The sequence below is a fragment of the Cygnus atratus genome, chromosome 9 (genome assembly GCF_013377495.2).
Source record: "Cygnus atratus isolate AKBS03 ecotype Queensland, Australia chromosome 9, CAtr_DNAZoo_HiC_assembly, whole genome shotgun sequence".
NCBI lineage: Eukaryota > Metazoa > Chordata > Aves > Anseriformes > Anatidae > Cygnus > Cygnus atratus.
In genome coordinates this window covers 18,621,256-18,638,095 of record NC_066370.1, presented here as the reverse complement: position 1 = coordinate 18,638,095, position 16,840 = coordinate 18,621,256, and the positions used below count along the sequence as shown (strand labels likewise).

At 39.5% G+C, this 16,840-nt stretch overlaps 2 protein-coding genes across 5 annotated transcripts in view; one reads left to right on the top strand and one right to left on the bottom strand.

The window, feature by feature from the left end:
* Nucleotides 1-9,675, top strand: part of FXR1 (FMR1 autosomal homolog 1) — a 29,047-nt gene extending 19,372 nt beyond the window's left edge. The window contains exons 10-17 of one of the 4 annotated variants that reach the window (XM_035557364.2): nucleotides 6-115; nucleotides 1,045-1,131; nucleotides 1,865-2,072; nucleotides 3,611-3,778; nucleotides 4,771-4,971; nucleotides 5,716-5,796; nucleotides 8,208-8,299; nucleotides 8,657-9,675. In XM_035557364.2, the coding sequence (XP_035413257.1) occupies nucleotides 6-115; nucleotides 1,045-1,131; nucleotides 1,865-2,072; nucleotides 3,611-3,778; nucleotides 4,771-4,971; nucleotides 5,716-5,796; nucleotides 8,208-8,299; nucleotides 8,657-8,827 (1,118 nt within the window). In that variant the 3' untranslated portion in view covers nucleotides 8,828-9,675. Of the gene's footprint in view, nucleotides 1-5; nucleotides 116-1,044; nucleotides 1,132-1,864; nucleotides 2,073-3,574; nucleotides 3,779-4,770; nucleotides 4,972-5,715; nucleotides 5,797-8,207; nucleotides 8,300-8,656 lie in introns of all 4 variants that reach the window. The other 3 variants (XM_035557363.2, XM_035557365.2, XM_035557366.2) reach the window with 3 other exon arrangements.
* A 2,327-nt stretch (nucleotides 9,676-12,002) lies between these two features.
* Nucleotides 12,003-15,825, bottom strand: DNAJC19 (DnaJ heat shock protein family (Hsp40) member C19). The gene is made up of 6 exons (XM_035557367.2): nucleotides 15,680-15,825; nucleotides 15,308-15,359; nucleotides 14,990-15,063; nucleotides 14,569-14,645; nucleotides 13,367-13,437; nucleotides 12,003-12,688 (listed from the first exon to the last, which is right to left on the bottom strand). Exons 1-6 carry the CDS (start codon nucleotides 15,680-15,682, stop codon nucleotides 12,618-12,620), a joined length of 348 nt encoding a protein of 115 aa, XP_035413260.1. The 5' UTR covers nucleotides 15,683-15,825; the 3' UTR covers nucleotides 12,003-12,617.
* Between the last annotated feature and the right edge of the window lie 1,015 nt (nucleotides 15,826-16,840).

The following is a 16,840-nucleotide window of genomic DNA, read 5'->3' as shown; positions in this document are numbered from 1 at the left end:
CAAAGGAAAAGTTATTGGAAAAAATGGAAAAGTGATTCAGGAGATTGTAGACAAGTCTGGAGTCGTCAGGGTGAGAATTGAAGGAGATAACGAAAATAAACTGCCACGTGAAGATGTAAGTACTTTCTTCTTTCTTCCTATTAAAATAGAAACCTTAACAAATGAGCCATTTTGTATGCTTTAACAAAGAAAATAAGGGAAAACATCCAGAAGGTGAAAATTTCTGGGGCTTGACTTAAATGACAAAGTGCTACCTTACAGCATTAGAATGGGAATATTGTTAATCTCTGCATCATTAGGCAGCTGGCCTACGTGCCCTTGTTTTTTTTCATGGCTAACCTATAATAGTGGTGATGTCCAAGTTATAAAAACATGGTGACTGTGATTTGGATAGTTTTATGGGATAGAGGCATGCTTGTGGATTGTGTAATAAATCCAGTTTTATAATTTTTTGATGGCTATAGAGAGATTTTAAAATTTTTTTCTGACCGGCATATTGCAGTGAATCTTGTATGAAACAATTCAAGAAAGGGTTTTTGCTACTGAAGCAAGACTTACTTTTAAGCTTTCTCCTTCACATACTGTAGCTGAATAACTATTAACACTGTCAGCCTAAAATTGTTTTACATATTTTAACTATATGAGAACATAAGATAAAATCTTCTAAAGGTGCTTCATCTTGCAAAGTCGGTTTAATTAACCACTGCACAATTCTCAGGAATCTTTGGATGCCTTTACGCACACCTACAATGATAGAAACACACGCAGCAGTTGTGTTGCATAGGCAACACAATGGAACGTAGACAGTATACGTTAGGTTACCTCAACTGCTAAAATAGGATGTTGGAACGCTAGGCAGTCTGAAGTTCTTAACAAATAAGTATTTGCTTCAATCTTTAAGCTATACCTGGTGCCTTTTTGCAGCCCAAGATTCAGTTGTCTTTGTTCAGATTTTTATAATTAAAATATTTTTAATTGTTTAAATAAAGTATAGTTTTGATAACTTTCTTTCTGAATGTAAGATTTGGCATTTTGTTTCTGTAGGGAATGGTACCATTTGTATTTGTGGGTACTAAGGAAAGCATTGGAAATGTCCAAGTTCTTTTAGAATACCACATTGCGTATCTGAAGGTAAGTGTATTTTGGAAGAAAGGAGGTGTAGAAGAAGCTTTTCTTGAAGTAAGAAAATACTTGAGTAACAACTTCAGTGGGTTTTGCAACTACTGAACGATTTCTTTGTAGGCTGTGAACTAAGGTTTGGTGTCATGAACTCTTCGTTGCACGTAAGAGCTATTTAGGCCTTTAAATACATTATCGTGAGTACTTAGTACTGTTGGTATTCAAAGAACTGGACTTTAAATAACACTTCTAAGTGGCATTTGAGAAGTAATATGCAATTGTTTTCTCCATGTTGTTGTTCTGTTGCTCTGAGGTTAATGCTGTGTTGGTGTGGGATGGAATTTCTAATGCTAAGTAGTATTTAAAACAATTGCCTGCCTAAACTAGTTGGCTTTGTAGGACTAGGGGTGTGACTTCACAGAAATAATGAATTAATTTGATTTTGTTACTCTGACAGGGTTTTTTAAAGGTGACTAGAAAAAGTGCAGTGAAGCATTGTTTTTAAGATGGTTACCTCTCAACAGTCTTTCAACATGGTGCTTTAAAAGAAAGGGTTTAGATTTTTTCCAAAATGCCAGGATTGCAAAACTCATAGATCAATCCTGTTACTTGTAGTCAACTTTGAGGTAGCATTAACTCACCTAAAGGAATGTTAGTTTTTCCTGTGACTGGATGGGCAATGGTATTTTGTGGGGAAAAGTAAGATGTCTTTACCTGACATTTCTTTTATTTCCTTTTTATGTAGGAGGTAGAGCAACTAAGACTGGAACGGCTCCAGATTGATGAACAATTGCGTCAGATTGGTATGGGTTTCAGACCTTCCTCTGCTAGAGTTCCAGAAAAAGAGAAGGGTTATACGACTGACGAGAGTACCCTCTCCTCAGTACAAGGTTCCAGATCATACAGTGGAAGAGGGAGAGGCCGTAGAGGCCCCAATTACACATCAGGTTACGGTGAGTTTTTTTGTGGTGGTTTTTACAACTGTAGAGCAGCTATTGAACGAGTCTTCAGTATACTTTTGAATCCATAGCTTTTCTTTAGATTTCTTTGTGTTCAGAGTAGTTGAGTTGAAGGTAGACCTGAAAATTTAGAATTGCCTTTTTTTCCGCATAGCTCAGAAAACCTAGTTAGTTTATATTCTTGCTGAAGTTAAATTTTTAACTGAAAAAAATGAGCAAACTGAACTCTGGTAAAATCTTGGCTTTCAATGATAGCAGTCGTATGACAAAAAATTGAAAGTGATGGTGTGTGCAAGAGGTACAGATACTCTAAGGAGACACAATTTTTTTTTTTAAAGTAACATTAGCTGACTTGACTGAGGAGGAGAAAAGCTTGTCTGTGATCATGGTCATTCTATGAGCGTACCTGTGAAAATTGAAACTTAAAATGGATGTAGCACAAAGCTTCTTCGTAATCATTTTTGAATTTGGGTAGAAACTAACTGGATTTATTTTAGATGTAGTGAGGTATTCTATGGAACTGAGTAGCAGTTCCTCACAGAAGTGTGCACATCCCCTTTTCACTCAGCTGCATCCCCCCAGTTGGAAAGTCTGCACTTAAATATAGACGTATTTCACAAAGATACATAGGTGCCCTAGTAAACAGGGTGAAAAATTATTGAATACAGTAAATTACTCTTGATCATCTCTGTGTAGCTCACTTGTGTCACGAAATCACACAGTTCTTCTGAATTGCATGGCCTGGCACTGATGATACCTTTGATCATGGCATGTTGATCAGGTTAATTCTGATGATACTGATAATATTTATTACTTTTTTTACTCTGTCCTGGTGAATTGTTTGACTAAACTGAAACCGTAATGAATACCTTTATTCCAGAATTGTTGGTAGGGAGAGGTTCTGGATGCTTAGCATAAATGGTAGGTGTTCAGTTTTTTTAGTAATAAAAAGATGTGAAGGTTTGGTTAGCTCACAAACAATGGGAAGTTATGAGCAATATTTAATATAAACAGTTAAATTTTTCAAGCACATTACTGCAGCCAGAAGAGGTTGCTTAGCGACAGCCATTAGCTGTAAGGTGGCAAAGTTGTCCTTGGGAATTTCAGAGAAGTTGCCTAGAAACTGCATCAAATGCCTGCAGCGTACACACAAAGAGAAAGTAGTATTTAATTGTTGATTTTATCCACATACATAAATTACAGTTTGAGTAATCTTGGATCTTATTTCTCTTGTTATTGCAAATAAAATTAAGAATCATAGAAACCTAGGTAACTTACACTGTTCGTATTTTATTTGTGCACATAAATGTTTTAATATAAATTTATATAAAAAGATATATCTATAAATTTTTATTTTGAATTTGTGTTTTTTGTATATAGCTATAGAATACGTATAATTAGGCCTGATGCTTGAGAAGACTTCTCTAAGAATCTGAAACCAGAATACAATCCCACATTTCTTACTCATTTCCAATTTTTTTTCCTTCTTGTACAAGGTACAAACTCTGAGCTCTCTAATCCCTCTGAAACAGAATCTGAGAGAAAAGATGAACTTAGTGACTGGTCCTTGGCAGGAGAAGATGACAGAGAAAGCAGACATCAGCGTGACAATAGACGACGTCCTGGAGGACGAGGACGCAGTGTATCTGGAGGTCGTGGACGTGGTGGACCTCGTGGTGGCAAGTCATCTATTAGCTCTGGTAGTGTGTCTCAAATGTATTTTGAGCTCTGTTTTTGTTCCTTGCAATTCCCTCTCTGACCTCTTAGTACTTTTAAACACTCTGCTTTTACATTGCAATTGTAATACTTTGGTATTTCAGTGGGGTTTCGTGATACACAAGAAAGCAGAAAAGGGACTCCATCAAGGAGTGTAGTGATAGGGCAAGGAGTCATTTTTTTAAAGTAGAAGAGGGTAGATTTAGATAAGATATTTGGAAAAAAATCTTTACTATGAGGGTAATGAGGCGCTGGAACAGATTGCTGGGAGAAGCTGCAGATGCCCCATCCCTGGAAGTGTTTAAGGCCGGGCTGGATGGGGCTTTGAGCAACCCGAGACAGTGGAAGGTGTCCCTGCCCATGGCAGGGGGTTAGAATGAGATGATCCTTAATGTCCCTTCCAACCCAAACCATTCTGTGATGTTTTGTTGTCATAAGCTGTCGTTGGAATTCTGTTCATCATCTTCTTTCTGTTCACGATGATCTCCATTTCCTTCCTCTACTATACACAGATAATTATGACATTAAAGTTTAGAAATCTTGGGCATGCTACCTGTGATTGCCTTTTGAGTTAAGCTTGTGTTTAGATACAGAAGGAGAAGAAATCACAGAAAGGAAGTTAACATTTTATCAGAATTTGACTGTGTAAGATAATTCACAACACTTCAATAGTGACAGAAGTACCATCCTGCTAATGAAGTGAAAGGTATATTTTACACATTTAACAGCTTAAAGTAAAAAGTTCTTTTAATATTACCTTGGAAATCTTTGTGATGCAGTAATTTAAGTGCCACATTGTGATGCCTCAGAATACATATCGTTGGATTAGTTAGAGAGGAACCATTACACATAGAACTATAGCATTTATACCTTTTCGTAAGATTGTTCTAATGTTTTGAAGCATAGATTTAAGTCAGCCTGGAAATTAAATGTGTGTAACTACAGTATCTTAAATACAAACTTTCTGTTTGTTTAGTGCTTAAAGACCCGGACAGCAACCCTTACAGCTTACTTGATAATACAGAGTCAGACCAGACTGTGGATACCGATGCTAGTGAATCTCACCACAGTAGTAACCGCCGCAGGAGGTCGCGCAGGCGACGGACTGATGAAGATGCTGTTCTAATGGATGGAATGACAGAGTCTGATACAGCTTCTGTTAATGAGAATGGTTTAGGTATGTAAACAGTTAGATAGTCCCAGAACAATTTTGGAAGGAAAAAGTGTGCTATCAGTGTAAGTGCAGTGAAATACTTGTTCATTTTTATTAGTGGTGAGTCATTGTTCTGTTAAAGGTTGCTGTCTGATTAAAGGAAAAATTCTACTTCCATGGCTGTGCCATGAAAGTTCTTGTTTACTGAGCTCCAGTAGTACTTTCATATGCCTCTTTTGTAAAAACGTATCTGATGGAGATACCAAAGACTAACTTTGATTTCAGTTAGTAATGCTGTTTTCATAGAGACACGGTGCTCTGATCAGTGTTCTGTTTTGTCCTTGGTAACCTCAGTGTCAGGGTAGGAAAGCTACTTAAGCAGTTAATTTATCTCTAGCCAGCTTCTGCTTAAGTACTTTCCCTCAATAAATTCTCTTGATACTCACTGGGACAAGAATATAATCTGTTACTTAATAGTGTAGAAAAAACTCTTCTTCATGGTTGTGGCTAAAATCTGACGTACGGTTATTTAATAAATGAAATCTGAGGTCATTAAGCATATGCCTAAATGTTTTCACGAGCCAGGAGCAAAAAAGTAAAATCTGGCATTTACTTCATTGTGTATGCTTTCAGTATAAATTTGTTGTTCTTTCAGACTGTCTTAGCCTGTCTTTTTTAACAGAAGTAATTTGAAATGCCCCATGCTGAAACTGCTGAAGAATTTATTTTTTCGTCAGAAATAGTTCATGGTAAACTTTGCAATTGCAGATGATAGTGACAAAAAACCCCAGCGACGCAATCGTAGCCGCAGGCGTCGCTTCAGGGGTCAGGCAGAAGATAGACAGCCAGGTAATTCGAGTGAAGCTGTGGGTATTCTCAGGTCAAAAGCATGAGAGAATGTTGTGTCTGCTGTTTTACATATAGCTGCATAATATATAAAGGTTAATAACTAATAAGACTACTAGATAAAGATGAAAAACATTTCTTACACTAGGAGAACTTTTATAAAGTTCTTAATCTGTCTAATGAAACTAATTTATAATGTCTAACTTTTTGCTTGGAAATACAATTTATGCTTCTGATCCGGTTCTCATTGAAGTCAATAGCCAAACTTCTGTTGACTTCAGTGGTCCAGGATCAAGACGTATATAAAAAGTTCATGATCTGCACTCACTTGCATTTGCGCACTTGCATTGAATGTGACACAACCTTTTCAGCACTGGCTGAGAAGCAGAGTTGGAATGGCAGGTTGTAGGTGCCCTGGCAAGGCACTGTGAGGGAACCTACATGGTATCTGCCAGTCCAGAGCTTGATTCAGACTTCTGCTATCAGTCTTCAGCTTTTGTGAACATTGTAAATCATCCACAAATTGAGGGTGGGAAGGAGGAGGAATTTAAATGAAGTTGCATGTTTCCAATTTTTTTGTTGTTGTGGCTTGTTGCACTTCTTTTGTGTGTACTAACACTTGAAATGTTAAAGGTGAACTAGCTAATTCTCAGTATAATGCCCTGTTCAGAAAATGCTTGTACATCTGTGCCATAAGGTAGTAACAGAAGGTCTTCTAGACTGACAGGCTCAAAACTTCACCCATATTTGTCTTCTGTATATCTGTGGTGCTCATACAATATTTGACTTGTAAAGCAACAACATTTTTTCTTCTAATAATTAAAACTTTAAGAAAAAAGAAACCTTATTTTTCAGCATTCTGTAGTTTTGTTACAAAATGATAGTTTATAAAGGGGTGGAAGAGATGCTGGTCATCTCTACAAAAACCTCTAGTATTTTTCTTGAAATGAAAGTGTTCCAAGAACAAAACCAAATCGCCAAAGTTTTCTCACTTTTTTTCCCTGTTGATTTCTTTTTGTTCAAAATACCATTTTCAATTTCCATAAGAAATATTTTTGAAACCAACCTTAAGAGCATTGGTAGTTATACTCTTTGGAAAATGCTCTAATAATTTAATCTCTTCATAAATACTCAGTGTATAGCGAGTGAAATTGAGAGAAGGAATTATTCCTCCTAAATACTAACAGCATACTTCAGTCATTTAGTTGTTATTTATGTCACCATACTTTTTGGGTTCCTGCTACGTATATGATTATTAAGATTATTATTAAATAGCCTTTTACACTGTGTGTAAAAACATACTTCCTCTTTATATTAGAGGAGTTGGGTACAGAACATCATTTTAGAGAAATAAGTCCCCTTGTGCGGAAACTCACTTGGTCTCAACAATTATGCAGGGACCCAGTTGTGAAAAGTCCAGTTAATGTAACAGAAAACCTGTGTGTTACACTTCCTGTGCTGATAATCTGTTTCTTACATAGTCACTGCTAAACCCAGGAAAACAGTTCACCTGAATGCATGGTATACTAAATGTAACTGACTGTACTGTTCAGTAGATAATGCTTGCCAACTCTAATATGCTTTAGTTCATCAAAGATACAAATGCATATTTAAATTTGTAGTCCTGTGTATTCTAAAAATAGAGTTGACTCTCAATTGTTGTGGTTACGAGAGGGCGGGATAAGACAAAACCAAGCTACAAGAACATGTGCTGAGGTGGTAAGAAGAAAAGAGGTCAGAAAGCCCCTGGCCAGCATCCAGTAAGTGTAGCCATAGCAGTGTAAGCATGGCTGTCCTGCTGTTGGGTATAGGCTCGCTCATACAGAGCCACTTGAGTGCCTGTACGCATGTCACAGTTAATCCACCCACCCACAAGCCAGAGTTGACAGTGTGGATTGCCTTTTGAGTACCAGGAGGGTGAGTTCTCTTGCCAGTGGCTTCATGAAAGTAACAAGGATTTGAATGCATCTTTTATTGTAAGTGATGCCATATTCTGAACCTCCCCTAATATTTTTTGTATTTTAACCTACCTTAATTTTATGAGTGTGAAATTTTTCACTAGTGAAGATGGTTAAATCCCAATAATAAACTGTCTATAGTTAAAGAGCCAGCGGTTTTGATCTCTTGAAGATGGGTATAGAAATCCCTTCTTTTTAAGCCATCAGGCCAAAATTACTGTTTTACTAATTTTAAGATTCTGTCTTCAGATAATCACCAGCTACCACAGATTTTGTTGAAAATTTTATTAACATAAAAGAACTGATCCTTGCTATGTAGTTGATAACCTGTAAGAGTGAAGGCCTTTTGTGAGATATCTCCCAGTTATAGCGTAACTTGTACAGAAAAAAGATATGAAGCTTAATGCTAAGTTAAATTTCTAATATGAGCGTCACTAATTTTTTTTCCTTGTACAGTAACAGTAGCTGATTATATATCACGAGCTGAATCTCAAAGTAGACAGAGAAACCCTCCAAAGGAGACACTAGCCAAAACCAAGAAAGAAGCGGTAAGACAATTTTAAATGTACACTTCCTTTTTCTCTTCCCTTACAGTGAAACAGTAAAGGAATGCTTGATTTAGGTCACTTCGAGTACTGAGTTCAAGAATAAATCATGAAAAGTCAAAATGGTTGAGTAAACAGAATTGAGCATTAGCTTGTAGAATATCAGTGGGGACTTGAGTAACTGTTTTAGTGTTCAAATTAAAGGACTTATGTACTCTAAAATACTATATTTAGCAAAGTAGCATTGCATAATAAAATGCAAAAATTCCTGTTGCAAGGTTGCTGTGAGCCAGAGGGAAATAGACATTGTATTCTGTGTTTTTTACTGAATTTTTAATAATCCTGTTCTTACTCTTTAAGGCAAAAGATGCAATTGATGAAAACTGCCCTTCCGAAAAGGCAGTGAATGGTCCTGCTACAACTGCTGGGGATGAGCCTTCTAAATTACAGCACAGTCCTGATGAAAAGAAAGTTACTGTTCAAGAGGAGGGAAATAATCAGGAAGAAGCAGTGCTGAATGGTGTTTCATAAACTGAAGTTCCTAGTTTACAGTTCTTCTACATTACATTTAAAATAGTGCTTGTATAAGCTTGCCAAAGATAGAATATGGATCGCCAGTCTTGACACCGCACTTTCAGTTCCTCCATTTTGGAATACAGAAAGGGGAGGGATCCTGAAGAAATCATATGTTAAACATACTTTGACACCTACTGTGTTATAAATATATCATCAGATGTGCCTTGAGATAGTATATGTAACATTTAAATAAACAAAATTGCTGGCTATAGGAAATGTTATTTTGTTTTCAAAATACGGCAGAGATGTGAGGGGGATCCCTAACATAATACTCTTTATGAAAGCATTAGCTGCTTTTGTTACATTTTTAATAATATGCAACCACTTCTTCACCTGAGGAATACTAGAAAGAAATGCAGTCTAAAATATTTTGCACTGAAATGTAATTTCTCCATTAGTTTAGTCTGGAAACTGGTCTGTTTTAATACATGTTTTTTAAATGCTGTATGTAGAGGAAAAATCTGCAGACCACTGGAATACATTTGTTAAATTCTCATACTCTGCAGGGATACTGGGTGACATTGGCAGTGACTGTTCTACATTGAGGCTTTGTTTGGTTTATTTATTAAACTGTACAGTATTTAAAAATCAAACATAGCTTTAGTTAACACTAAGCTGAATTAGTCATGTCCATTAAGACATAACCTGAACTACTGAAAAGATCAATTTCCAGAAAGTTTATTCTGTATAAACTACATATGTTAGTCCTTAGTAGAGTATTTTTATTTTTGTTTTGGTTGTTTGATGTGCAATATGTTTTTTTTGTATGCTGGTAGTAAAAGAAAATAAACTTTGATCTTCCATCTGTGGACTGTTTCTATCAGAAATTTAAATTGCTATTGACTTAAGGTTTTCAAGCTGTTAACACTAACTGTTGAAACTTACCTGCCAGGCAGCTTGAACCTTTAACTCTTATAAAAAAAAAAAAGTTTTCTAACATGCTAACCTTGCATTAAGATGTAAAACATCAGTTAATGTATCTAAAAAGACTTACCTTAAGAATTGCTTAACATGACTAACATATATAGGAACTAATGCAGGTGTAGTTTCTGAGAAGCTAGAAGCATGATATGCTAACGAGTCTTTTTGGGGGCATGAGCAAGAGCAATAATATAGAAAACAGAAGTAGGAAAAAAAATGTGAGAAGCAATGGAGTTGTAAGAAGCTAGAGAGAGCACATGTGCTGCTGAAGCTATACTGATTAGAAAGGAAAATTCTTTTACCTGATTTGGCTAAAAGTGAGAAAGGAAAAAAAAATACACTGCACAGTACGTGCCTCCAGTTCCTGTACTTTATACAGCTAGAACAGAGTTGTACTAACTAGGCTTAGGTATTTACTTCATTTAAGGATGTGTGGTTTTAGTATGACACGTGTTGAGACTAGGCAACAGTGTTCCCTCCTGAATAACAAAGTGTTAGAACTCTAAAGTAAACAGAGTCTCAATGATAGCAGCCACAAGAGTGGAAAACAAATGAGAGGGAAAAAAAAAGAGCTGTTTAAAAACAGTCAATGTTACTTGGCAGGAAAGAACTTAAGTAGCTTTCATTCTTTGTAGGCCTTGACAGATGCAAATTGTGAAGCTGCTGCATGGCAGTGTTCCAGCTGTGTGTGTGTGTGGTGTTTTCCTTTTTTTTAACCCTGCTTTAAGTTCTGTAGTAAAGCAAAGTATCCCTTTCATTTTAAGTTCTAAACATTTTCTTCTTCATACTCTTCCATTACTGATCTTGAGCCTCTGTTGTAAAAGTGTATAATCTTTCCATAATGGTGCTTTGGTATTACTAGGTGGCCTAGAACTAGTTACAGCAATACAGCTACAGAGTAGCCAAAGTTCAGGCAGAGGATGTGAGACTACTTAACACCCCTCATTGAAATAGGGGCATGGTTCTGGAAAAATGAAAGTTCCACACTCCAGTGTATATTTATGAGCAGATGGTGTTAATGATTACATATGTTGTACAGCAGTTTTACCGTAGTTGCAGAAAGGCTGGAAAGATTCCTGGAGCGTGACAGAACACTTTGGCCCCAATTCAGATACATAAGACAGCTGCTAGTATGTTTGGCTTCATGTAGCCTGGTAAATCCAGCTCAGGTATCCTGGTTTTATGTAAGTAGACCAGAATAGTTCGGTCAGAAGGGACCTACAGCGATCTGGTCCAACTGCCTGACCCCATCAGGGCTAACCAAGAGTTGGAGTATGTTATTAAGATCCCAATCCAAATGCTTGCACAGACAAGCCTGGGGTGTTGACCACCTCTCTAGGAAGTCTACTCCAGTGTTTGACCACCCTCTTGGTAAGGACGTTTTCCCTAATGTCCTGTTTGACACCCCCCCCCCCCGGTGCATCTTTGTGCCATTTCCGCATGCCCTGTCCTCAGTGACCAGGGAGCAGAGACCGGCACCTGCTTTTGCACTTCCCCTCCTCGGGACGTGGCAGAGAGCAGTGAGGTCATCGCCCAGCCTCTTCTCCAGAGGAGACAACCCAAGTGTCCTCAGCCTCCTCTCACAGACGTGCCCTGCAGCCCTTCTACCAGCTTTGCTGCCCTCCTCTGGATGCTTTCAGGGACAATACTCAGGGTGAGGCTGCACTAATGCTAAACACAGCAGGAGAATCGCCTCTTTAGGCTGGCTGTGCTGTGCTTAACGCACCCCAAGCATGACTTGACCTCCTGGCTGCCAGGGCAGCTGCTGGCTGTCGCTGAGCCTGCTGCCACCAGCACCCCCAGGTCCCTTCTTGCTGAACTGCTCTCCAGCCACTTGTCTCCCAGGCTGTGCCTGTGTCTGGCTTTGCTCCGTCCCATGCAGCACCCGGCATTCGTCTTTGGTGGATGTCAAGCTGTTGATAGTGGACCAATGTGCCAACATATCTAGATCCACTGCAAGGCCTCTCCTCCCTCCAGCCACCTCCCAGATTAGTAGCATCAGCAAAATTGCCAAGGATGCATTTAACTCCTGTATCTAGATCACTGATAAAAACATTAAACAGAACCAGCCCGTGTATTGAGCCCAGGGGGGGACCCTGCTAGTGACCACCAGTGACGTAAAGACTTCCTTTTTCCTGATTATTACAAATGCAAACCTTATCACATGAACCGTAACTTCGTAGTTAATAACGTGTAAAACTACAGTACGTATTACAGATTTGCAATTTATTGCCATAAGATCCATTAAAAGTTGGAAGCTACTAAAAAAATCTAGGATCTTCCAGATCCGTCAGTAACACTTAAGAGCTGAACCAACCTTGTTTTTCACAAGGCAAGACAACTGAGTACATTCAGTTTCTTCAACTTTATTTCTTCAATTAGAAACAACCACGTATCTGTCCTGTATCTTCCTGTCAAGTAATTCCTCCTGTTTTTTTTCCACCCTCTCCCTAGACTGTTTTCATCATGCTAACTTTGGCATCTGAAAGAACAGCAGCATGAATTTGAAAACATAACCAGATTAACAAAAATTAGGTAATGGCATGTCAGCATCCAGTAACATGCAAGAAATTTTGGCCAAACCAAATCAGTGGCAGCTTCTACCAAATATTAATGAACAGCTTTGGAAAACCTTGAAGCCTCACTCCCTCAGACATTTCCCAAAACACGACTAAGAATTGATCAGGGAAGGAAATACCTCCCCACATTCATTTTTCAAGCCTCATTTGTGTCAAGTCAAAGACTGACATTAAAACTTGCCTTAAGCTGTTTATAAAAAAAAAAATCACTTGAACAAACAAACCCTATGACTTTAATCTCCAATTCATTTTTTAGCTTGGTCTTCCAGTAAATCTTTAGCTTCATTGATTTTGGCTGCTACATATGGTGAACCACCTAGAAGAAAGATAACCTCATGTCACACTAGATGAAACAAGTATTTTGGGTTTTGGTGCATACAACAAGTAATGAAGTCACTTTCAAGGAGGCCATTTCACCTTTTAAGTGAGGATTAAAAAGTTAAATGCCAAGCATTAACAAACAATTCTAACTCACTGAAGAATACAGAATTCAGAATAGGCAGAGGTACCTTGAATTTCTAACTTTAAGCGTTACTAGATTCTGAGCCTTTGGAATGCCACTGGCAGCAGTGTTTTGCAGTTCAGTCTTCAACAGAAGCAGAAGGCTCAATTCTTCGCTTGCCATATAGGACCAATTTCCAATGAATTCATATCAACTCAAACTCACATGGTAAATATAAAGTACACAAAAATACTCTGGTCTTTCACCTAAAATTGAGGTGATTTTGTCTCAGTTTAACAAGTCTTATTTTAATCAGATATACACAGAAAAGTGCAAGCATCAGTTGACCTGCTGAATCTGTCTGCTTGCTTTAAACCATTCAGACAGCAGAGTATGTTCCAAAACTGTACGAATTTAGGCACTCTAAAATCTGTTTTCACTTTTTTTTTTTTTCCTTTTAGTAGCCAACATATTCAAATGTCACTTCCCACACAGTTCACTTCATGGGTAAAAATATGTATTAGTCGATCAATGTGAATTATTTTTACTTACCTTTATCTGGATGATTCAGAAGCATGATGCGTCTATGAGCTTCTCTAATTTTACTTCTGTTGGCTGTAGGGCTAATTTAAAAGACAAAGAAAAACTAATTTGAGGGAACCTTATAAAATCCTCCAGATTAAAAAGATGTCTTATAACAAGCACTTTGTCTTGCCCCAGAATTCTTTGATTTACATGTACGTTTTTCTTTTCCTATTATTATGTATAACATTTATGTCCTGGGCAGGGTTTTTTAGGGTTTTTCCAATATATTGCACGCCCAAGAAGACATGCTGTAAGGACATGCTATAGCAGTCTAATATGCTTCGGAACATCCACACGATCTGGAGATGAGGGGAAAAAAATAAAAATAGGGGCAAATTTTCAAGAATATTTTGGTAACAACCAAGTTAACAGGATTTATCCTGACACAGCAGTACTTTAAAATGTTTTTGGTATTTAGCTCCCACTGAAATCTAGTAGAATTACACTATCTTGCAGAAGTAGCTAGCCACGTCAAGATCCTACAGTGTATGTCCCAGACAGGGCTCTCTCAAATGCCTGTGTGAATTCAAACTGAATAGTCAATCAAAAAGGAACAAAACTAGATTGTAACATTTTTATAGGGTCAAATTTCATAGAGGGCTCTTGAAAAAAAGAAAAACTTAATCGATTGCTTTTAATTATTTGTACACAAACTTCCCTGTTGAAAGTTGCCTTCAAAGAGAAATGGTTCTTACTCTCTCTCATACTAGATAAAATTGCGTATTTGGTCTTAGACTCTAAGTTTTGGCAGGGAAAGCTACTCCTCTCTCAGATATTCTAGAATAAGTGATGAATTTGCATGCAGGAAGTAGGTGTGCAGCACTTTCACACAGGATCTAAAATTCAACGGAAGTGACAGCAACCACAAGCGAGCAGCACAACCCTGTTCCCCACACAGAATCAGCCCCAGGTCTTCATGAAAATGGCATGTTTCCTAGGACCGGCTTTTGAATGTGCTTGGGATTTACAGATGTATGGAAGTCTAATTAGAGTTAGCCTGGAGCACACTACCATGCACCAGAGAATCCCAAATAAGTACAGAAAATCCTGAGAAGACACTCCGTATTTCCTGGCTTGGCAGTGACGCTTCCAGGGGAACTGGCATAGGACAGTCTTGAGTACTGAGCACCCTCCTTTTTACCTTTCATTTATAATACATTTCCTTTTACCTCACTCCTAGTATTAAAGCTGCTTCTCGTTTAGTCATTTTGGGTTCAAATCCACCTCTATAATAACCACGGAAGTCCTGGAAGGGAAAGTGTGTTCGTTTAGAATACAATGATTATGTAAGTTTAACTACATCAGCTAAAACTCATGATTGCTGAGCTTTTAGTCAGTAACAGTATTGTGAAGCTTCTTTTGCACTTGCAATAAGGAATTCAGTTGAAGGAGAGCACTGTAACTTAAATTAATACTTAAACCTGCCAGAACAATGTCTCTATTAGTCAACTACCATCAGAATCGCAGATTGTTAATAGTGACAAAATTATGTTTAATTTTAGAAGATGCAATACTACACAGAGACAACAGTCTGCAGCCACTTCACTGAGTACACTTTTTAATAAAAAGATACCATTGAGAAAAACTTACGGGTTTCGGTAGATTCTGAAGTGCTTGTTTTACTTGGGGCTCCATTTGCTTCATAGCTTTGAGTGCATAACGACCTGAAAGAAATTAGCATTGAACAAGACTAAGTATGAGGTTTCATAAAGACCTGGCAATTCAGTTTGACTAGTAACTTACGGATTAGAATATGGAATAAGGAATTTTTTTAGACATAAAAAAATAAAAAAAAAATAGTTTTTGTTTAACTACTGCCACGTTTCTCATTATAGGCTCTCAGCAGTGTCCACTATTAGGTATTAAAATCCATCGGTGCAGAAGCAGGCGTTAAACACATCTACAAACCTGCAAATCCAGCTGCTGCTATGGTCAGGCCAACCGCCACCATGGTACCGGCCTGCACAGGAAACAAAGTCTTTGTTTACCAAGAAAGAGAAACAAGACAACACACACACACAAAAAGGCTGTCTCTAGAAGCGGGCGCCATTAACCCATTAGCGCCGGGCAGGGTTGCGGCGGGGCTACGGGGGCGGCGGGGCCGGGAGGGATCCGGGGGGTGGTTTTCAGCGCCGCAGCCCCTCGAACCCGGCCTCCAGGGCCGTGCCGAGGGCAGCGGGCTCCCTGCAGGCCGTGCCGCCCTCCTGGGCCTCGGGAAGGGCCGGAGCCCCCGCAGCTCCCGCAGCGCGGCCGGCCGGGCCCGGCCCCCACCGCACTCACCATGGCCGCGGCTGCCCCCGGCCCCAGGCCCCTCGCACTGCCGACGGCCGGGCCGAGCTGGCTGAGGTCCGACGCTCGTCGCTCGGCCCCGGGCCCCACCGCACAGCCGCCACCGGCTGTCGTAAAGCGGGGCGGGGCGGCGGCGGTGACCGCCCCGGCGGGGCCGGGCCGGGCCGGGCGCTGAGGTGGCCGCGGGGGGAGGGCGGCCCGAGATGGCGGCCTGCGGCAGGGCCTGGTGGAGGGGCTGCTCCGGCGCTGTGACAGGCGGCTGTGATTTGTATAAACGAGCGATGACGTGCTCGAGCTAACGTGTGCCAGACTCGTTTTTTACTAAAAAAAGCGTGGTTTATCTCCCGTCCCTGTGACAGGGCGTGTGCCCCGTCCCATTTTCCTTGTCTTCTGTCTGTCCCTCTTGAGCTCCGGCCCGCTCCTTCTCTTTCCCTGAGCATTACTGCCAAATTCGTGGAAATTCCACTCAAATGGCGCCTGCCCAGCCGGGCTGGCACGGGAAGGACTGGCAATGGGGGCAACCGGGGAAATTAATGCAGGCCCTGGCTCTAGAGGGACAAGCTCGCATAGTTGATTGTTTAAGATCACTACAAAGTGAGGGTGAACTGCACGTCTGGTACTTGTATTTGAATATTATTAATAATATAGTGGTGACACTGTATTAACAACATAGTGCTGCACGTAGCAGAGTGTCCGTCTGTAGTTCCAGTCAGAAGTCATGGTTTTGGAAATGCAATAACTTGGCCTGCAGGAACATGCCAGCCTTCAGCACAGAGCTGCTTTTTCAAACAGGTCGCAGCTGTAATTACAGCTGTCTGATTCGTGTTTAGTTTGCAGGAATTAAAAGCTTTCATCTTACCTCAGTTCCCGTGGATGTGTTGGTGTCCTCACGGGCACCTGGAAAATGAATGTGCAGTGTGGTCTAAGAGCTGGTCACTGGTTAAGATGCTTGTAATTTTGCTGGTTCTTGCGGTGGAAAATATTTTTTCTTCTCCTATTTTAGCTCTTATGAGTGCTGAGCTCACTTTGAATACATTGTAATTTCAGTTTGAGTGTGAATTGTTTTTTTTCACTAAAATTTCAAGTGACTGACACAATGTCTTCTGAGATGTTTGGGGGTGGTCTCCTGTTTCCTTCCTTCCCTGTTATCCA

Coding starts and splice junctions, on each gene's coding strand:
- DNAJC19 (XM_035557367.2), bottom strand. Junction 14,646..14,989: donor TTCAGAATCTACCGAAACCC/GTAAGTTTTTCT, acceptor TTTCCCTTCCAG/GACTTCCGTGGTTATTATAG. Junction 13,438..14,568: donor GCTTTAATACTAGGAGTGAG/GTAAAAGGAAAT, acceptor CTTTTAAATTAG/CCCTACAGCCAACAGAAGTA.